The 19,300-nt window shown below is 36.2% G+C and overlaps 1 protein-coding gene across 7 annotated transcripts in view; it reads right to left on the bottom strand.

Annotated features, from left to right (window-relative positions):
* HLTF (helicase like transcription factor) overlaps window positions 1-19,300 on the bottom strand; it is a 158,217-nt gene that overhangs the window by 15,215 nt on the left and 123,702 nt on the right. For 3 of the 7 annotated variants that reach the window (XM_059688190.1, XM_059688191.1, XM_059688193.1), the window contains 10 exons: window positions 17,064-17,207; window positions 15,362-15,500; window positions 13,042-13,177; window positions 11,546-11,725; window positions 7,907-8,031; window positions 7,268-7,458; window positions 5,824-5,949; window positions 3,496-3,608; window positions 2,971-3,151; window positions 106-186 (listed from right to left, as the gene is read on the bottom strand). In XM_059688190.1, coding sequence (XP_059544173.1) covers window positions 106-186; window positions 2,971-3,151; window positions 3,496-3,608; window positions 5,824-5,949; window positions 7,268-7,458; window positions 7,907-8,031; window positions 11,546-11,725; window positions 13,042-13,177; window positions 15,362-15,500; window positions 17,064-17,207 — 1,416 coding nt within the window. The remainder of the gene's footprint in view (window positions 1-105; window positions 187-2,970; window positions 3,152-3,495; window positions 3,609-5,823; window positions 5,950-7,267; window positions 7,459-7,906; window positions 8,032-11,545; window positions 11,726-13,041; window positions 13,178-15,361; window positions 15,501-17,063; window positions 17,208-19,300) is intronic. The other 4 variants (XM_059688192.1, XM_059688196.1, XM_059688194.1 and 1 more) reach the window with 2 other exon arrangements.

The following is a 19,300-nucleotide window of genomic DNA, read 5'->3' as shown; positions in this document are numbered from 1 at the left end:
TACAAATGTGTATATTTATTTTTAAATTTTAAATAATCATGCATTATTTGTATAACTTGGAAACCCTTAAAACTTAATTTTAAGATAAATGGCTTCAAAACTCACTTTTGTGATGATGACTTCTTGCTTCTGGCCAAGTCTATGGCATCTGTCAAAGCACTGATCTTCAGCAGCTGGATTCCAGGCCTAATAAACAGAACATGATCTGCTTTATTTCAGTATTCATTCAACATTTTCCCCCCATATTTTTAACCTTCATCCGAGGATATGTTTTCATTAATTTTAGAGAAGAAAGTAGAGGAGGAGGAGAGAGAAATATCAATGTGAGAGAGAAGCACCAATGTCCCCACCACCACCCCAGTATGCACCCTGACCAGGGATCAAACATACAACCTGGGTATGTGCCCTGACCAGGAATCAAACCTGCAATCTTTGGTGTACAGGATGATGCTCCAACCAATTGAGCCACAAATACTGACATTATAAATACTGTGGGACAAAGAATCCACACTCCCCACCTGGCTGGCATGGCTCAGTGGTTGAGCTTCAACTTATGAACCAGGAGGTCACGGTTCAAATCCTGGTCAGGGCACGTGCCCAGGTTGCCATTTTGATCCCTAGTGTGGAGCATGCAGGAGGCAGCCAATCAATGATTCTCATCATTGATGTTTCTCTTTCTCTCTTCCTCTCTGAAATCAATAAAAATGTATTTTTAAAAATCTACACTCCCCTCAGACTTCCAAACACTACTTTGATAGGCAAGTACTCTCCCCAATCGTTTCACCCCAGTACTTCTAGTATTTAATGCAGGGCCTGATATAAAGAAAGCACACAGTGTAAATGATTGTTGATTAATCACATAATATTTTCTAATTTTCCCCCCATTTTAAAGTAGAACTATGTCTGTTTAACAGAGAGAAAAAAAGTTTACATATCCTTTTAAATAACTTAATTTGTATCAGAAAAGAGGTAATAAGGTCCATTTATGAAAATTTTTTTTCTCCTTTTGCTGGTCTTTGGTGTTTCTTTTTTCACTTTCCTCCACTCATTAAAAAAACAAAAAAGATTTCAGGAATAATCAAACGTCCAAAAAATTCAGATTTTATTGATGCAATTTTCTTTTTTCTTTTCTTTTCTTTTTATCTTTAAATTCTTTATTAGTTAAGGAATTACAAATGTGTCATCATCCCTCCCATTAACCGGCATCCTCCCCCCCCTCCCCCCCCACCACTCAAGCTCTCATCCCCCTGTTGTCCGTGTCCATTGGTTTGGCTTATATGCATGCATACAAGTCCTTTGGTTGATCTCTTCCCCTTACTCCCACCCTCCCCTACTTTCCCTCTGGGGATTAATAGTCTGATCGCTGTTTCTCTGTCTTTGGATCTGTCCCTGTTCATCAGTCTATTTTGTTCTCTATATTCCACAAATGAGTGAGATCATGTGGTATTTATCTTTCTCTGACTGGCTTATTTCACTTAGCATAATGCTCTTCAGTTCCATCCAAGCTGTTGCAAAAGGCAAGAGTTCCTTCTTTTTTACCACAACGTAGTATTCCATTGTGTAGATGTACCACAGTTTTTTAATCCACTCATCTGCTGATGGGCACTTAGGCTGTTTCCAAATCTTAGCTATGGTGAATTTTGCTGCTATGAACATAGGGGTGCATATATCCTTTCTGATTGGTGTTTCTGGCTTCTTGGGATATATTCCTAGAAGTGGGATCACTGGGTCAAATGGGAGTTCCATTTTTAATTTTTTGAGGAAGCTCCATACTGTTTTCCACAGTGGCTGCACCAGTCTGCATTCCCACCAGCAGTGCAGAAGGGTTCCTTTTTCTTCACATCCTTTCCAACACTTGTTGTTTGTTGATTTGTTGATGATAGCCATTCTGACAGGTGTGAGATGATAATGCATTGTCATTTTGATTTGCATCTGTATCTATATTTGAAATCAGTTTGACTTCAAAACTGAACTAAAACAGTAACATTAGCTCTAACATAAGAATTATCACAGAAACTGTCCTATGGTGAAGAATAAAACAGTGAATCAATTTAAAAGGAAGAATAACCAAAAAGATACAAAGTTCTGCAGTCTATAAAGATAGGGAGGGGAAGAAAATGGCAGCCAAATAGGCAGACATGTCATGCATCTTCGCCCAGGGCCAGACTGGAAAAAGCAACTAAATTGGAGAACATCCACCCAAAATTATCAAATAAGAAACAGCTGAGAACATAATTTTAAATAAGGAAGGGCAAAGGATGCCTGTTAAGCCCTGGTTGGTGTGGCGCAGTTGGTTGGAGTGTTGTTCCATACACTGAAAGGTGGCAGGTTTGATTCCTGGTCAGGGATGAGTACAGAAGGCAACAAGTCTCTCTCTCTCTCTCTCTCTCTCTCTCTCTCTCTCTCTCTCTCTCAAATCAACAAATACAAAAATAAAAACATATCCTTGGGTGAGGAGTACAAAAACTGCTAAAACCTCCAGTAAGTATTACTATAACTGCTAAAGGGTCTTCTCTGATAAACTTTATAATACTAATTAAATTACTCTATTTGATATTAATAGCTTCTTTCTTATCAAGTACTAAGATCATAACCAAAAAATAAAATAATTTTGGAATTTGTTCTAAAATCAGTCTCTAGAATTTTCATTGGGTTAATATAAAAATCTGTAGATACAATGACTATCTATATAACCATAAAGTAATAACATTATGACAGATTTAAAACTTCATTCACAAAACTAAGGCAAGAAAATACAAGAGACCACTGCCATCCATGACATTAATGTGAAACCCTTGCATGCTTAAATATGGCTCTGGTTGTAATCTAACTTGGAAAGTAATTATCTATTTCTAATGTTTGCCTAAGGAATTTTCACAATCAATTATAATTACATAGGTATTTACCAAATAGTTTTTGTTCTTTTTTTAATAGAAGTAATAACATAGCAAAAGTCTACAAATTACTTACTGGGTCCATTAAAAACACTCGAGAAGCTGCAGAAAGATTCAAACCAACTCCACCTGCTTTTAAGGATAGAAGCATTATAGTTGGAGATCCTGCCTCAGTGTTTTGAAAACACTGAATTGATTCAACTCTTTTCTTTTGGGCCATTGAACCATCCAAACGAGTAAACACAAATCCAGAGGCTCTAAAGGAGGGGACAAAAGAGATAAATAACACTTCCTTTACTAAAAAAACATGTGAAGTAATTACAATGTATTTATTCAACTAATTCTCTCACTCTATTTATTTTGACAAATATTTACTAACCATCTACTACAATGTAAGGCTCTGCAGTCAATTTTTTTTCAATAAATTCAGACTTAATCTTTAAAATCCCATGCACTCAGGAAATATTCTTTATTGTGATTCTGAAATTTATTTTAGATAGATGAATGAATAAAACTGATAAAACGTAAGTATTTTTTGTTATCCAAATCAAAACATATATAAAAATCTTTTACTAAAAGTGAGGAACACTGTTAAACTTACCTGAGTGGTGTTTCTATTAAAGACAGAAATGTTGTAAACTGAGAAACAACTAAACTCTTTATGTTGGGGTTCTTCTTTCTTAAGTCAATCAATGTGTGCATTAGGGCATTGATCTGAAAAAAATTTGGACACCCATTAGGTTCCATTTTGAATTGGCAAAACGCATCCATATTTTTTTATTATGTTATTTCCCTAAAATGCAAAAGTAGAAGACCACCAATATTAAAAATTAAGACTGAAAGGAAGAAATATTTTTTTCCGAAACCAAGATGGTGGCATAGGTTAACGCCGGAAATTGCTGCCTCGAACAACCACTTCAAAAAACAACTAAAAGACGGAACGGACATCATCCAGAACCACAGGAAGGCTGGCTGAGTGGAATTTCTACAACTAGGAGGAAAGAGAATATCATACCCAGACTCAGAGGAGGCGCAGTGCTGAAGTGAAATACTAAGGTGCGGAGTGCACACGGAGCGGGCTGGAGGCGGAGGGCGCGGTTGTTGTTTTCAATCAGGAGGGAGTTTCAGACTCTGAGCTCCAGATCCGGGCGAGTCTCTGGGGACCCAGACTCAAACGGGAGAAGCGGGACTGTCTGGCTTCGGTCGGAAATCGAAGGCAGCTTTCTCTCCGAGGTTTGCAGCGGTTGCTGGGACTCTGTGAGGCAGAGCCCCTGGGGCCGGAACTGAGAGCAGCCATAACTGCTCGCTCCGGCCCGCCCTGTAGATCCCCGGGGACCCGCCCTGCCCAAGCCCTGTGCAGAGCCATTTGCCGGATAGCCTCAGGCAAACGCTAGATTAGCACCGCCCTAGAGATCCAGCACAGAAGCTCTCCCACTGCAGACACAGCTGACTCTCATAGCCAGTTAGCCTGGAGGTCAAATCACCCCCGGTATTGCCGAAAACAATCAAGGCTTAACTACAACAAGATTGCGCACAAAGACCACTAGGGGGTGCACCAAGAAAGTATAAAAAATGCGGAGACAAAGAAACAGGACAAAACTGTCAATGAAGGATATTGGATTCAGAACCACACTTTTAAGGTCTCTTAAGAACTGTCTAGAAGCCGCCGATAAATGTAGTGAGATCCTCAAGAAATCTAATGAGACCCTCGATGTTATGATAAAGAACCAACTAGAAATTAAGCATACACGGACTGAAATAACGAATATTATACAGACTCCCAACAGCAGACCAGAGGAGCGCAAGAATCAAGTCAAAGATTTGAAATGCGAAGAAGCAAAAAACACCCAACCAGAAAAGCAAAATGAAAAAAGAATCCAAATATATGAAGATAGTGTAAGGAGCCTCTGGGACAGCTTCAACATCAGAATTATAGGGGTGCCAGAAGATGAGAGAGAGCAAGATATTGAAAACCTATTTGAAGAAATAATGACAGAAAACTTCCCCCACCTGGTGAAAGAAATAGACTTACAGGTCCAAGAAGCGCAGAGAACCCCAAACAAAAGGAATCCAAAGAGGACCACACCAAGACACATCATAATTAAAATGCCAAGAGCAAAAGACAAAGAGAGAATCTTAAAAGCAGCAAGAGAAAGTAACTCAGTTACCTACAAGGGAGTACCCATACGACTGTCAGCTGATTTCTCAACAGAAACTTTGCAGGCTAGAAGGGAATGGCAAGAAATATTCAAAGTGATGAATACCAAGAACCTACAACCAAGATTACTTTATCCAGCAAAGCTATCATTCAGAATTGAAGGTCAGATAAAGAGCTTCACAGATAAGGAAAAGCTAAAGGAGTTCATCACCACCAAACCAGTATTATATGAAATGCTGAAAGGTATCCTTTAAGAAGAGGAAGAAGAAGAAAAAGATACAAATTATGAACAACAAACATGCATCAATCAACAAGTGAATCTAAGAATCAAGTGAATAAATAATCTGGTGATCATAATAGAATCAGGGACATAGAAAGGGGATGGACTGACTATTCTTGGGGGGGAACGGGGTGTGGGAGATGCGGGAAGAGACTGGACAAAAATCGTGCACCTATGGATGAGGACAGTGGGTGGGGAGTGAGGGCGGAGGGTGGGGCGGGAACTGGGAGGAGGGGAGTTATGGGGGGGGAAAAAAGAGGAACAAATGTAATAATCTGAACAATAAAGATTTAATTTAAAAAAAAAAAAAGACTGAAAGAATACTCCATAACCTGAAATCTCCTTTTTCCTCTGAAAAATCACCACTAGAAATAAAAAACCCAATAGTCACTGAAAAGTATAATATTCAAATGACGAATTTAAAGGATAATTATTAGTTTTATACATGGTATTTCTTTACATTGACATAAACAAATAACCAAATATTTTACCTTCGAGCTAGATGTCCATTCCATGTTAGACTTTTTCTCAGTATCACATGTCAGTTCTTCTGGAGGACACTCTAATAAATTGTCTCCATGTATATCATTTCTGCATAAAGGGCATTTAGCATGTGGCTACATAAGAAAGAACAAAATATGAGTGACACTTATCAGAGGAGCAGAAATACAAATTTAGCTAGAATTTTTAAAAAGCTTTATCAATTCTATGTCTCTAATAGCTAGCATTTTATTAAACCTTTTGTCAGATTCACCCATGACACAAATCCATATGTGCTGAACTCCAGGCCGATATAATACTCTAATGTGGTCAGTGATATGGGAAAAAAAGAGAATAAAATATGTGATCTCAACTAACATTAAGAACTTGAAACAATAAACAATATACTATCTACAGACATGTAAAATAAAAAACATAAGTAACAGTTTCTTCAACCTAACTACAATATAGAATACCAGTTCAAACTATTTAGAAAGGAAAAAATTTTCCTCCTTAATGGCTTGGAGAGCCACTCTAGATCTGTTAAATCCTATTGGTTCATTCAAAATAGTATCTGTTGTGTCTATTTGTACCAAGACATGATAATAAAATAAGATTATCTCTTAAGTAACTACATACCAAATATCATTATAATAAAAAAGATTCTGAAACTAAAACAATGTGAGAAGTCAGTATAGTGGGTTACCTTTAAGGAGGAGGGCGAGGGTAAATGATTGGGAGGAGCCCAAGGAGACCTAGGTAGTATTTACTTGGATGTGTTCACTTATAATTTACTGAGCTGTACAATCATGACTTGTACATTTTTTTCTATATGTATGTTACACAGCAAAGTTGTTTTTCAAAATTCTATCTCAGTGGAAGGACTGCTTAAAGGATTATTTTACTTCAAAAAATTCTACCATACATAAGAATCTAGATGTACCTTAATCAATACCATAGGCAACAACTACATGTAACAACTGAGCCCTTGAAATGTGACAAAGTCAAATTTAGATGTGCTATACGTGTACACAATACCATTGGAATTTGAACTTAAATTGTATTAATAAAGTTTTAAGTTAAAAATATATAAAGTATCTCAATAATTTTTATATTTTAGATATACTAAATAAATAAAAATATATTCTAAGAGGTAACTTCATCTGTTTCTACTAAAAAAATGAAAATTACCTTTGTGTCTCACATTATATATTTATTGGACAGCAATGATGTAAACAATTATGCCACCAAACACATAATGTCTTTTTAGGTTGAAAGCTTTCAATTTTAAGAAATATATCACCTATTAAAACAATGATATAATTAACCATGAAAAGTACATTAGTAAATCCAAGTGCAAAACTCTTATAGTCTATTGGACTTGAGTTTCCATTACATTCAAAACTAATGAGTCACTCAATCAAACACTGACTCTGTATGAAGCATAAAACAAACCTGCTCATTCTGGATGACTTGGCAAATACAGGGTTTACAGAAGACGTGTGCACAGTGTGTTATGACAGGAACTGTTAATGAATCCAAGCAAATTGCACATTCTTCATCGGAACCTGAGCTCAGAATTAACTTCATCTTTCTTATTAACTTTTTTTGTAGTTCTTCAGGTGTATCATTTCCTAGAGAAAAGGCTGAAAAATTAATTTCAGAGCAAATCTGTAATATGACTAGACAAGTTAATCTTCCTTATACAGGAGAAAGTTTTGCTTTGGTAGTTTTAGTCTTTTTCTATTAAAGGCAAAAAGCATGGTTTAAATTTGAAATTTTAAGAAAAACCCAGAAGCTAAAATAGTAGCCAACTCACATAATACACCTTGCACAGAAGCATCGTTTTAACACAATCTGCACATACTACCACAGAATAAAAGGTAGATCCAAAAATATCGATTTGTGAAAATCGTGGAAGAACTCATTAATATCCCATTTCATTAGTATAAGATTTTGGGGTATATTCCAAGTTGAGTTCTATATTAAAAACAATATCTATGACAAACTAAATTTAGGTATATGAAAAATTTCTCCTTCTGATTTAAGTATCTCTAACAAATAAAATGGTGTAAACAAGCCCTAATTACTTACCTGAGGGAACACTAGAAGACACTGCATTGGTAAGAAGGTGAGCATGACAACAGATCTGCCGCAATCTGAGCAGAAGACCCAGGACATCTGCATAGTGAGCAAGGACAGTCCCTTCATTAAAATACCTACAGGTAAAAATGTTAAATATGACAATGTTTCCTATTCTAAAACAGTAGAATAAAAATTGCATTGTTCTATTCTCCAGAAATTACAAAACAAGAATAAAAAACAGAAAAGCAAACTCTATTTTTAATGAAACCAGGAATGGTTTATAACAAAAAAGCAAAATATAAGAGAAATAGCTGCCAACTGCAGTATGAGTCGGATAGGAAGATGCCAAAAGACATGACTGCAGCTCTCAACAGACCTTCCAAGCACAGTTCTTCAAAATAGACCACATGCCTTGGGGTGAAATAAACTTCTCTAATGTGCAAAAAACAAAACCAGGTGCACAACTAGTGGCTTGAATTTCCCTATACAAGTTTTACACCAAGAAGGAGTGACGGTAAGCTGAATAAGGAAACACACAGAAAAGACTATGGACACAGTATTCCACACTATTAGAAACTTAAAGCTTCTGATCTGTTATATGAGCACAAATAAAACCTAAAAGAACTCACATGTAACCCTAAGTCATAACTAAATAGAGACATTTCCTTCCAGTCTGGGCACAGTTTTGACCCCATCACCTTCATATGAATCTCTTGCAAATAGATAGTCCAGAAAAAACTCAAAACATTCATCTATTAAGTTACAAACAGCAAAGAGCAAGAGAGTTCCAGTGTGGGGTGTGCAGGAGGCAACTGATCAATTACTCTCTCTCATCATTGATGTTTCTAACTCTCCCTCTCCCTTCCTCTCTGAAATCAATAAAAATATACTTTTAAAATTAAAAAAAGAAAAAGAAATTTAGCCTAATGATTAGAGCACAGACTCTATAGCTAGACTTGTTTTGAATTCAAAACCTTACTCTGCCGATTTAACTATGAACTTTGGCAGGTTTCTGTTCCTTTTTATTTTTATCTAAGTTTATTTATTGATTTTTTTTTTTCATGCTTCAATCATTTGAGTCACCTGGCCAAGAGCAAAACCTTGGGCAGGTTTCTTAACCTCTGTCTTGAGCTTCCTTGGCTTGTAATAGTGACATAACCGTAATAATACACATCTTAGAGGACTGTTGTCATAAAAAGTTAATAAATGCAGAGTATTTAGAATACTGGCTATGGTAAATGATATAAAATATCTGCTGTTACTAGTAACAGTAATATTATGGGAACAAATACTTCTAAGTACTCAAGAATGGAAGAATGGAAGGCAGTATATTATAAAGGTTAAACTTATTAGCTCTAGAACCAAAATGCCTGAGCTTAAATACCACTCTGTCATTCACTAGCTGTGTGACACAATAGACTTTACCTAACTGCTCTGTGCCTCTTTACTTTGAAACCTGCTTAGAACAATCTTTCTTAATATCTTTAATTCCTATTAAACCCACCTTGTAACTCACCTAAATTCTTTACATTTTGTAGATTCCCCTATTTTCTGAGCCCTGTTTTGCCTTCACTTGTCTCCTACTCATTCTGCTCATTCTGGTTCCTATGGGCATTTAACATCAACCATGCCTTGCTTGGACTAGAATTTCTCACATTCTTCTAGTTCCCAGCCCCTTTAATCTACTTGGCCAACTCCTATTCCTAGATTTCCATGTGTTATTAGAAAATACCACATGAAACCTTTCTACCACTCTAAAAACCTTACTTTTTTATGGTGGCCTTCCTTATCTCATATACCTTGGTTTTACAGCTTAATGATTGTTCTCTTAATATTCTTTTTAGTATTTACCACCCCAGGCTTCGTTCTTCTCCATCAATTTGCTTCATTCTCTTTTGTACCTGTAATCTTTTCTATGTTCAATCCCTCTCAAGACAGTTACCAAATAAAACTATCAAAATACTTGATCCATAAACAAAATACTGATCCTATCTACCAGTCTCACTTTTACAAACTTTGTAAAAACTTGTCCACCCCTATAGCTGCTACTTCTTTGCAATCTCCTTAGTCCTACAATATAGCTACTTAATTCATTATTCTAGTGAAACTACTCTGAGAGTTTACACCAGTAATTTCTGGATCACCACATTAAATAGCCTTTTCCAAATGTCTGTACTGTGACACTACTGATCATTCTCTCTTGATTCTCCTCTTTCCTAAAATTCTATAACAGTTTTCTCTACTTTCTTCACACTTCTCCACTTGCTGGAATCTCCCTTATTTTTTTTTTTTATTTACTTATTTCTTTCTTGAATGTGGACAATCCCCCAAGTTTTGGTCCTTAATAGGTATACTTTCCCTATATACATACTTCTGTCATTGTTTTTATCTACTCCCATGAAACAGTCGGAAGTAGAAGCAAGCAATCAGAACTTGCCTTTTCATGTAAACTTTGAATTTTTTCCTAACTCAAGAAATTCTTCAATCAATTAAAAAATTAATTTAAACAAAAAAAGCCTTGGCCAGGTAGCTCATTTGGTTAGAGCATCCTCCCAATACATAAAAATCAACCAATGATAAATACCACATGATCTCACTCATTTGTGGATTATAGAGAACAACATAGACTGATGAAAAGGGACAGACCCAAAGACTGAGAAACAGCGATCAGGCTATCAATCCCCAGAAGGAAAGTAGGGGAGGGCGGGGGTAAGGGGAAGAGATCAACAGAAGGACTTGTATACATGTATATAAGCCAAACCAATGGACATGGACAACGGGGGGGTGGGAGCATGAGTTTGTGTGTGTGGGGGGGAGGTTGGGGGTTAATGGGGGGGATGAGGACACATTTGTAATACCTTAACTAATAATAAAAAAAAATAATAATAATAAAAAAATCAACCAATGAATTCATAAAAAATTGGAACAACACATCAATATTTCTCTCTCTGTCTCTAAAATCAATAAATAAAAAATAAAAAGAGCCCTAACCGGTTTGGCTCAGTGGATAGAGCGTCGGCCTGCGGACTGGAGGGTCCCAGGTTTGATTCTGGTCAAGGGCATGTACCTTGGTTGCGGGCACATCCCCAGTAGGGGGTGTGCAGGAGGCAGCTGATCAATGTTTTTCTCTCATCGATGTTTCTAACTCTCTATCCCTCTCCCTTCCTTTCTGTAAAAAAAATCAATAAAATATATTTTTAAAAAAAGAAAAAGAAAAAAAAATAACCTGGTGAATTATAATATTCATTCACTTCAATTATTAACTCGTAAAAAGTAGTTAAAATATAGTTAAAGAAAGCAGATTATCTTTCAATATACTTCAGACTTTATTGCTGACATATCTTAAGAATGCTATTGCGTTAAATGGAAAGCAAAAAAAAAAAGCAAAACAAAAATTAATTTCTAGCCCAAACCAGTTTGGCTCAGTGGATAGAGCGTCGGCCTGCGGACTGAAAGGTCCCAGGTTCGATTCCGGTCAAGGGCATGTACCTGGGTTGCGGGCACATCCCAGTAGGAGATGTGCAGGAGGCAGCTGATCGATGTTTCTCTCTCATCGATGTTTCTAACTCTCTCTCTCCCTTCCTCTCTGTAAAAAATCAATAGAATATATTAAAAAAAAATTATTTTCTAAAATGGTTTTCTCCATACCTTCCAATAGTGTCTCTGCCTTCATTTTTCACAGACTGATAAATCTTCCTCTCTTCATCTGAAAGTGTAATATGCTGAATAAATACTTTACGTTCTGGCAACTCCAAAACAGGTTTTCCTTTAACTTTGCTTGTCTTGGTTCTTCTAAGTGTAATATTTTTAATTAGGGACTGTAAACGCCTAGAAAAATAAAACAAATAATTTCATAATTTGTTATTTCTATATAAGTTGATTCAACAAGAACAAAAAAGAATATTTTAAACTATTACCATTTTATAACCTTAGCAAAGGATTCCTTTTTTAGTCTCTTACTTGGACTTTTATCCAATCTGATCATCACAAACATATTCTACAAACAGAAAATTACAGCAACAAATACATTGAAATTTGCCCTAATTCAATACCTGTCACACAATTGAAAATTTCTGCTCTTCTCCCCATTTTTGTTCTAATTTTTAACCCTTTTACTTCTCAGTTCTTCAGCTATATCACCCATATTCAATACTCACATTCTTAATAAGCACCTATTAAGTGAAAGGAATTATACTAAATATCATAAAAATATAACACCTTCAAAAAGTATTTTAGTAACATGAAAATCAAGGTACATAAATAAATTTTATTAAGTAATGAAAAAAATAACACAATATAACAACCCAGAAGAGGGACAAATGCCTTATAGGTTCTATAATTTGGCACTCCCCCTTTTCAGTATCAGAATAAAAGGAGGCATGCCAATTTTTTTAAAAAAGGTTTTTCTGACACTGAAATATAAATACCATTTCTTAAATTAGAATTTAAATAGCTGATTTGAAGGAATCAAAGAGGCGGTATTACAAGCTAGGTTAGTGGGTTTTGAATCTTTTTCACTAAAACCCAGAGTAAACGAATTTCAGTCCATTCAGCAAACATATAAACAAACACTTACAATAGAAACAAACATTCCACAAAATACCATGTGTGATGCACTCTGCTTTTTTCTTTAATCTTATAATGCTAGCTGCCCTCTTCTTTAAGTAATTTCCTAACCGGCTAGATAATCCCAAAACCTCTGTTTGAAAACCAATATTCTAGGCAAAAAAGTTAAAATACATTAGCCTAGTACCTTGTAAAAATGGCTATTTGCCAAGCTGAATTTTATTTATGTTCTTAACATTTACCTAACTCCACCAGAAATAACTTTCTCTTATGAAACTCTTGTTGATGCCACTGTACATCATTCCATCATTAAATTACCACTGTATAAAGCTATACAAGATAAGTTATGAAATTTGAGTGCATTTTGGACCCTCAGGGCCTATAAAGTTTTTTCTGTCACTACTTAAATCTTTATCTCCCCAAACAAGAATCACTAGGTTCTGAGAGTCAAAGGCATAAAGTGGTAACACTTTTTGGAGATTAAAGCCAATAGCCAAGTTAAATAGTAATGAAAGTGGAAATTGGTTCAAGCTGCTAACAGTTATTTGTAACTAATCAGTTATCATGAAATTACTTACCTAAGTCCTCCTTCATCTCCCATTGTGACAGGTCGCTGTATTGTTCTATGCCACCACTCTCTATCAAGGAATGGTTTTAGTTTTAAAAAGGAAAGAAGAGACCACAAGTCCTTTAAAGAATTCTGAATTGGAGTACCTAAAAATAACATGAAATAGTTACAATTCTATAACCAGAATATCCAATCAGTATATCTATCTAGCTGAATTGAGACAATAGCTCAAAATGGACACTCTGTACCAGGCACACCCACCATCAACCTGTGACTATAATCCCTTCTTAGACATATACGTAATCTCAAAATACAGTTTGCTCTAATTTTTAGCTCTCCTTTGCCATACTAACAAATAAAAAAAAGACTACAGACCCACTAAACTCAACTTTCTCCTTACCTAGAAAATTTCCTTGACTTTAAAAAAAAATCTTTATTATTGAGAGTATTACAGATGTCATACCTTTTTTTTTTTTTCCTCCATTGCTCCACTCCATCCAGTTCCCACCCTGCACCAGGGCTTCACCACCCTATTGTGTATGTCCCTGGGTTATGCACATATGCATATAAATTCTTTGGTTAATCTCTTTCCACATCTCCTCCCCTCTGAGATTTGTCAGTCTGTTCCATGTTTCCATGCCTCTAGTTCTATTTTAGTTATCAGTTTATTTTGTTCATTAGATTCCACAAGTGAGATCATGTGATATTATTCTTTCTCTGACTGGCTTATTTTGCTTAACATGACAATGGTCAGGTCCCTCCATGTTGTCTCAACAGCCTTCTTTCTTACAGCTGCATAGCATTCCACTGTGTAAATGTACCACAGCTTTTTTTATCCACTCATCTGCTGATGGGCACTTAGGCTATTTCCAGATCTTAGCTATTGTAAATAGCACTGCTATGAACATAGGGTTGCATACATTCTTTCTGGTTGGCGTTTCAGGATTCTTAGGATATATTCCCAGAAGTGGATCAATCACTGCGTCAAAATGCAGCATCATTTTTACTTTTTTTGAGGAAACTCCACTGTTTCCCGTAGTGGCTGTACCAGTCTGTATTCCCACCAGCAGTGTACTAGGATTCCTTTTTCTCCACATCCTCCCCAGCACTTGTCAATTGTTGATTTATTGATGGTAGCCAATCTGGCAGGTGTGAGGTGGTACCTCATTGTCATTTTAATTCGCATCTCTGACAATTAGTGACTTTTAACATTTTTCATGTCTCCTGGCCAACTGTATGTCTTTTTTGGAAGTGTATAGATATTAACCCCTTATCAAATGTATCATTGGCAAATATTTCTCCCATACAGTTGGTTGGTTCCCTTTCATTTTGATGGTGGTTTCTTTTGCTGTGCAGAAACTTTTTAGTTTAATGGAGTCCCACTTGTTTTTTTTTCCTTTGTTTCTCTTGCCCTAGGAGATATACCAGTGAAATTTCCACTATGTGAGGTGTCTGATGTTTTGCTGCCTAGGTTTTCTTCTAAGATTTTTATGGTTTTATGATTTACATTTAAGTCTTTTATCCATTTTTAGCTTATTATTGTGTCTGGTTTAAGTTGGTGGTCTAGTTTCATTTTTTTTGCATTTATCTGCCCAATTATCCCAACACCATTTATTGAAGAGACTGTCTTTACTCCATTGTATGCTCTTGCCTCTTTTATCAAATATTAATTGAGCTTAATGGCTTGGGTAGATTTCTGGTTCTCTGTTCTGTCTCATTGATCTATTTGCCTGTTCTTGTGCCAGTACCAGGCTATTTTGATTACAATGGCTTTGTAGTGTAACCTAATATCCAGTATTGTGATCCCTTCAACTTTGTTCTTCTTTCTCAAGATTGCTGTGGCTATTCATGGTCTTTTTTGGTTCCATATAAAATTTTGGAGTATTTGTTCTAGATCTGTGACATATGCCATTGGTATTTTAATTGGGAATGCATTGAATCTACAGATTGCTTTGGGTAGTTTGGACATTTAATGATGTTAATTTTTCCAATCCATTGCTTACTTGATTTTTAAATCAACAGCACTAGCAAGAAAGCAAAAACTAATATTTTATATTCTCTTCCCCATCCTCTAGTAAAGCAGACTCTAAAATGGCAAGTAGAGAAATCAAGATTCTAATTGAAAGATTAAAGTATCTAATAAATGTCCACAGTTCAAGAATAAGTCTAGTTGTCCCATAAACTGAACAAATCAAATATTTTATTAAATGATTGCTAGGATTAATATTGGGACAGTCTTTATATCCACTTGAAGTTTACAAAGTTACCTCACTAACTCACTTAACAATACATATTTGGGAATTTTTTAAAAAGTGTAATGCTATCATTACCTGTCAATACCCATTTTCTTTCTGCTTCTAAATGAAGTACAGCTTTAGTCTGCTGAGCATTTGGATTTCGTATGGCATGTCCTTCATCCAGGATCACTCTTAGCCACCTTATGCTATGTAATGGACTATCACCTTTCATCTGAAATAAATGTTTCATATGAATGAAAAACATAAGAAAAATAGTAGTTTATGTAATTTGATAAGTAATATGAGTTAGTATTCTCAATATCAACTTACTATGTGTTAGGTATGGCTTTAAGCATTGCATACATTAAATTAGGGAATGTTTACAAGCTTATGAAGTATTATCACTCTTTTTTTACAGATGAGAAAATTGAAGCACCAAGATGTAAAGTATATTGTTCAAAGTATCACAGCTAGGAAATGGAAGAGCTAGCATTCAAAGCCAGGTAATCAAACCAGGCTTGATCTGCTGTGATCTTGGTCCAGTACACTGAAGTACTCTGCCTCAGATTAAAATCCTATATAATAAAAGGGTAATATGCAAATTGACTGAACACTGGAACGACTGGTCGCTATGACGTGCACTGACCACCAGGGGGCAGACGCTCAATGCAGCAGCTGCCCCCTGATGGTCAGTGAGCTCCCATAGGGGGAGCGCAGCTCAGCCAGAAGCTGGGCAAGTGCAGCGGCGGTGGCAGGAGCCTCTCCCACCTCTGAGGCAGCACTAAGAAGCAGCGAGCTGAGCGGTAAGAAGCAGTGAGCAGGCAGGCGGTAAGGAGCGAGGGCTCCTGGACTGCAAGAGGGATGTATGACTGTTGGCTTAGGCCCGTGGGGAGTGGGCCTAAGCCAGCAGGCAGACATCCCCCAAGGGGTCCCAGGCTGTGAGAGGGCGGAGGATGAGCTGAGGAACCCCCCACCGAGTGCACGAATTTTTGTGCACTGGACCTCTATATACTGATAATATAAAAATTATCACTCACAAGAAATACTTGAATACAACATAACTACTTTCTTTTATGTAAAAGTAAATGTGCTTATCAGAAGACTGGAATTTTGCCTGGCCATTGTGGCTCAGTGGTCGAGTGTTGACCTATAAACCAGGAGGTCATGGTTCAATACACAGCTCAGGCACATGCCCAAGTTGCAGGCTTGATGCCAAGTGGGGGGCATTCGGGAGGCATCCAATTCAATGATTCTCTCTCATCATTGATGTTTCCATCTCTCCCTTTCTCTTCCTCTCTGAAATCAATAAAAATATATTTAATAATTTTAAAAAGACTGAAATTTTCATAATAAGGTATTTTCAAAAATGTTTTAACTTAAAAACTGGAATTATAGGCAAACAACAATTAGACTTTTACATAAATTGGGAAACACAAATTTCAGCTACGAAAAAGCTTATTTTTAAACTGAGACAATCAAATCATTGTGATAGAAAATAATATTCTATAATAGTTAAAAGAAAATTCATTTACAAATTGTTATGTAGTTAGTTTAAATTCAAATTTAAAAATTGATTTTTAAGTGTTCTAAATGGAATGTATTCCTACATTAATATCTAAAGGCCAACCATTTCTTTTGCATAATATTAAAACATAAATTCCTGTTTATTTACTGTGTATTCTTAAGTATTTAGAAAGAAAAAAAGTATGAAGCTTACATTTTAGAACACTTGAGAAACCTGAAGCATATTTTTTAAATTAAACTTTTGAAAATCTTTGAGTATCAGTATACTTACTCCATAGTCATGAGTTAAAATATTGTAAGTAGTCAAAACAATATCCTGTTTTGAAAGCAAAGCCGGGTCTCTAATACGATCAGGACCATAATAAACATAAAAATTCAAGTGCACATCTGATTTTATATGTTGTCCAAACTGGTCCTAAAGGAAATTAGAAATATTTTAAATACTAAGCAGATTAGTATCAGGTTTAGTACTGTCTTGGTATAGTCAAACAAATCACACTACTAAAATTACATAACATCAAGTTTCCTGCAATCTAAACTAAAATAGCAACAATAATAATACTAATTATTATTTTATTGTCAGGAAAACTGGCATATATACTATAATAATACACTATATAAATTTTGCTTGGACCTACCAATGAGCAGCCACGTCATTTTTGACAGAAAAATACTACAAAGCTTCTTTAAAACAGTAATTAGTTCTTTTTTAATTTAATATTTTAATACACAGGATCTTTAATGCTTCCAGTTACTTGGTAGACTTAAAAATATCAACATTAAACAGTAAAAGAATAGCAACCAGTATTTTCAAGATAGTAGATAAAGATTCAAACACAGTATCCATTTTCATTCAATATAGGACTACTACATGCCGGGTACGAAGAAGAAAGGTAGTACAGCTAAAAAGAAAAATAAGAACTGGTCCCTGCTCTCTTTGAAGACATGATCAGTTTTTAAAACTTGAGTTTTTATTTTCTTAACATAAAAACAATATATGTGGATGAGTCAGAGAAAAAACACACACACACACACAAATGATTAGAATAAAGACAGACGACACCAAAGAGAAACAGCTAGGAAACCATTTAGGTGAGATGATGAAGCCCTAAACCCAAATAGCATGGAACAGAATGGAAAGAACAGGTGTAAAAGAAACTCAGAAGGAACTCCTGGAACTTGAAGACTAATTAAATATGGAATATCTTCATGAAAGCGAATGCAAAGAAGCTGTTATTACTTAAAGTGACTGCCTAAGAGTACTGTGTAATAAAGACATAGGGAAGTTTAAAATAAAGAAGGGGAGAAGCAGAATAAAGATGAGAAAGAGATGATGAGTATTTTTTCAAATGACATTTAAAATTTTGGGTTACTACAGAATTATCTGACTAGAGAAGTATACTAGGAAAATTTAATTATTGGCTGATAATGCAAGTGTAGATATGGACTTCAAAGTTTTCATCAGACAGAACATGAAGCTATAGAAATGATTAAGATTTTCTAAGGAGAACATGTCCATGAGAAAACAGAGCCTGTAGCCTACACAACACAAATATTTAAAGAGCAGGCTTGAGGATCTAAGATGGCGGCAGATTAGGTGGAAGCTGTACTCACATCCTCCCAGGACCAAACTGGAATTACAACTAAATTATAGAAAAATCATCCTGAGTAACCAACTGAAGACTAGGTGGAGAGAAGCCTATAACCAAGGACTTACAGAAGAGGCACATCAAGACTGGTAGAAAGCATGGAGTTGAGAGGGCTGGCCAGGCTCCCACAGTGGCAACTGAAGTTCCGAAGGGATACCTAAGCTGCAAGGGCTTCTCTGAGAACTCTGGGATCTAAACCCCAAGCGGGGCTCCCCAGCTCAGAGCACCAGAACTGGGAAAGGTGTCCATATAACATCTGGCTATGAAAAGCAGTGGAGTTTCTCTTGCCAGGAGCCGGTCCATGCTTGCTGTTTCAAGGGACCTGGCATATATGGCATACGGTTCTTAATATGTTTGCTCACCTTCTTGGCGCTGTGTTTTAACCAAGGTCACCTCTCCGAGAAAGGTTGTTTCCCCAGGTAGGAATTTTTCCCTGAAGTCAGGGAGGGGATGAAACTCCTTAACTAAGTGGCAGGCGGGTAGTTAATCACTACAAACAATCATGCTTAAGCTACATAATCTTTACTCCCTGGAATGGAGATAAGAAACGCCCTAACCTTTGTAATAGAGATTGATAGGATTGAATCAACTGGTATAAATACAGATGTAACAAGACAGCAAGAGACAGAACTTAGAACAGAATCAACAAGGCAGAACTTCAGAGACAGAACTCAGAAGACAGGACCAAGAGAGACAGAGCCTAGGCACAGAACCTACACAGAACGTTCTCTAGAGACAGAAGAACTTCGCCAGAGAGAACATGGCAAAAGATCCTGGACTGAACCTGACTACAGAAATTGGCAAGAGAACCTGACTAGAACCTGGCTACAGAACCTGGCTGGAGATCCTGACAAGAGAA

The sequence above is a fragment of the Myotis daubentonii genome, chromosome 3 (assembly GCF_963259705.1).
Source record: "Myotis daubentonii chromosome 3, mMyoDau2.1, whole genome shotgun sequence".
Taxonomy (NCBI): Eukaryota; Metazoa; Chordata; class Mammalia; order Chiroptera; family Vespertilionidae; genus Myotis; species Myotis daubentonii.
The sequence above is the reverse complement of the archived record's forward strand: the minus strand, read 5'-3'. Positions and strand labels throughout refer to the sequence as shown.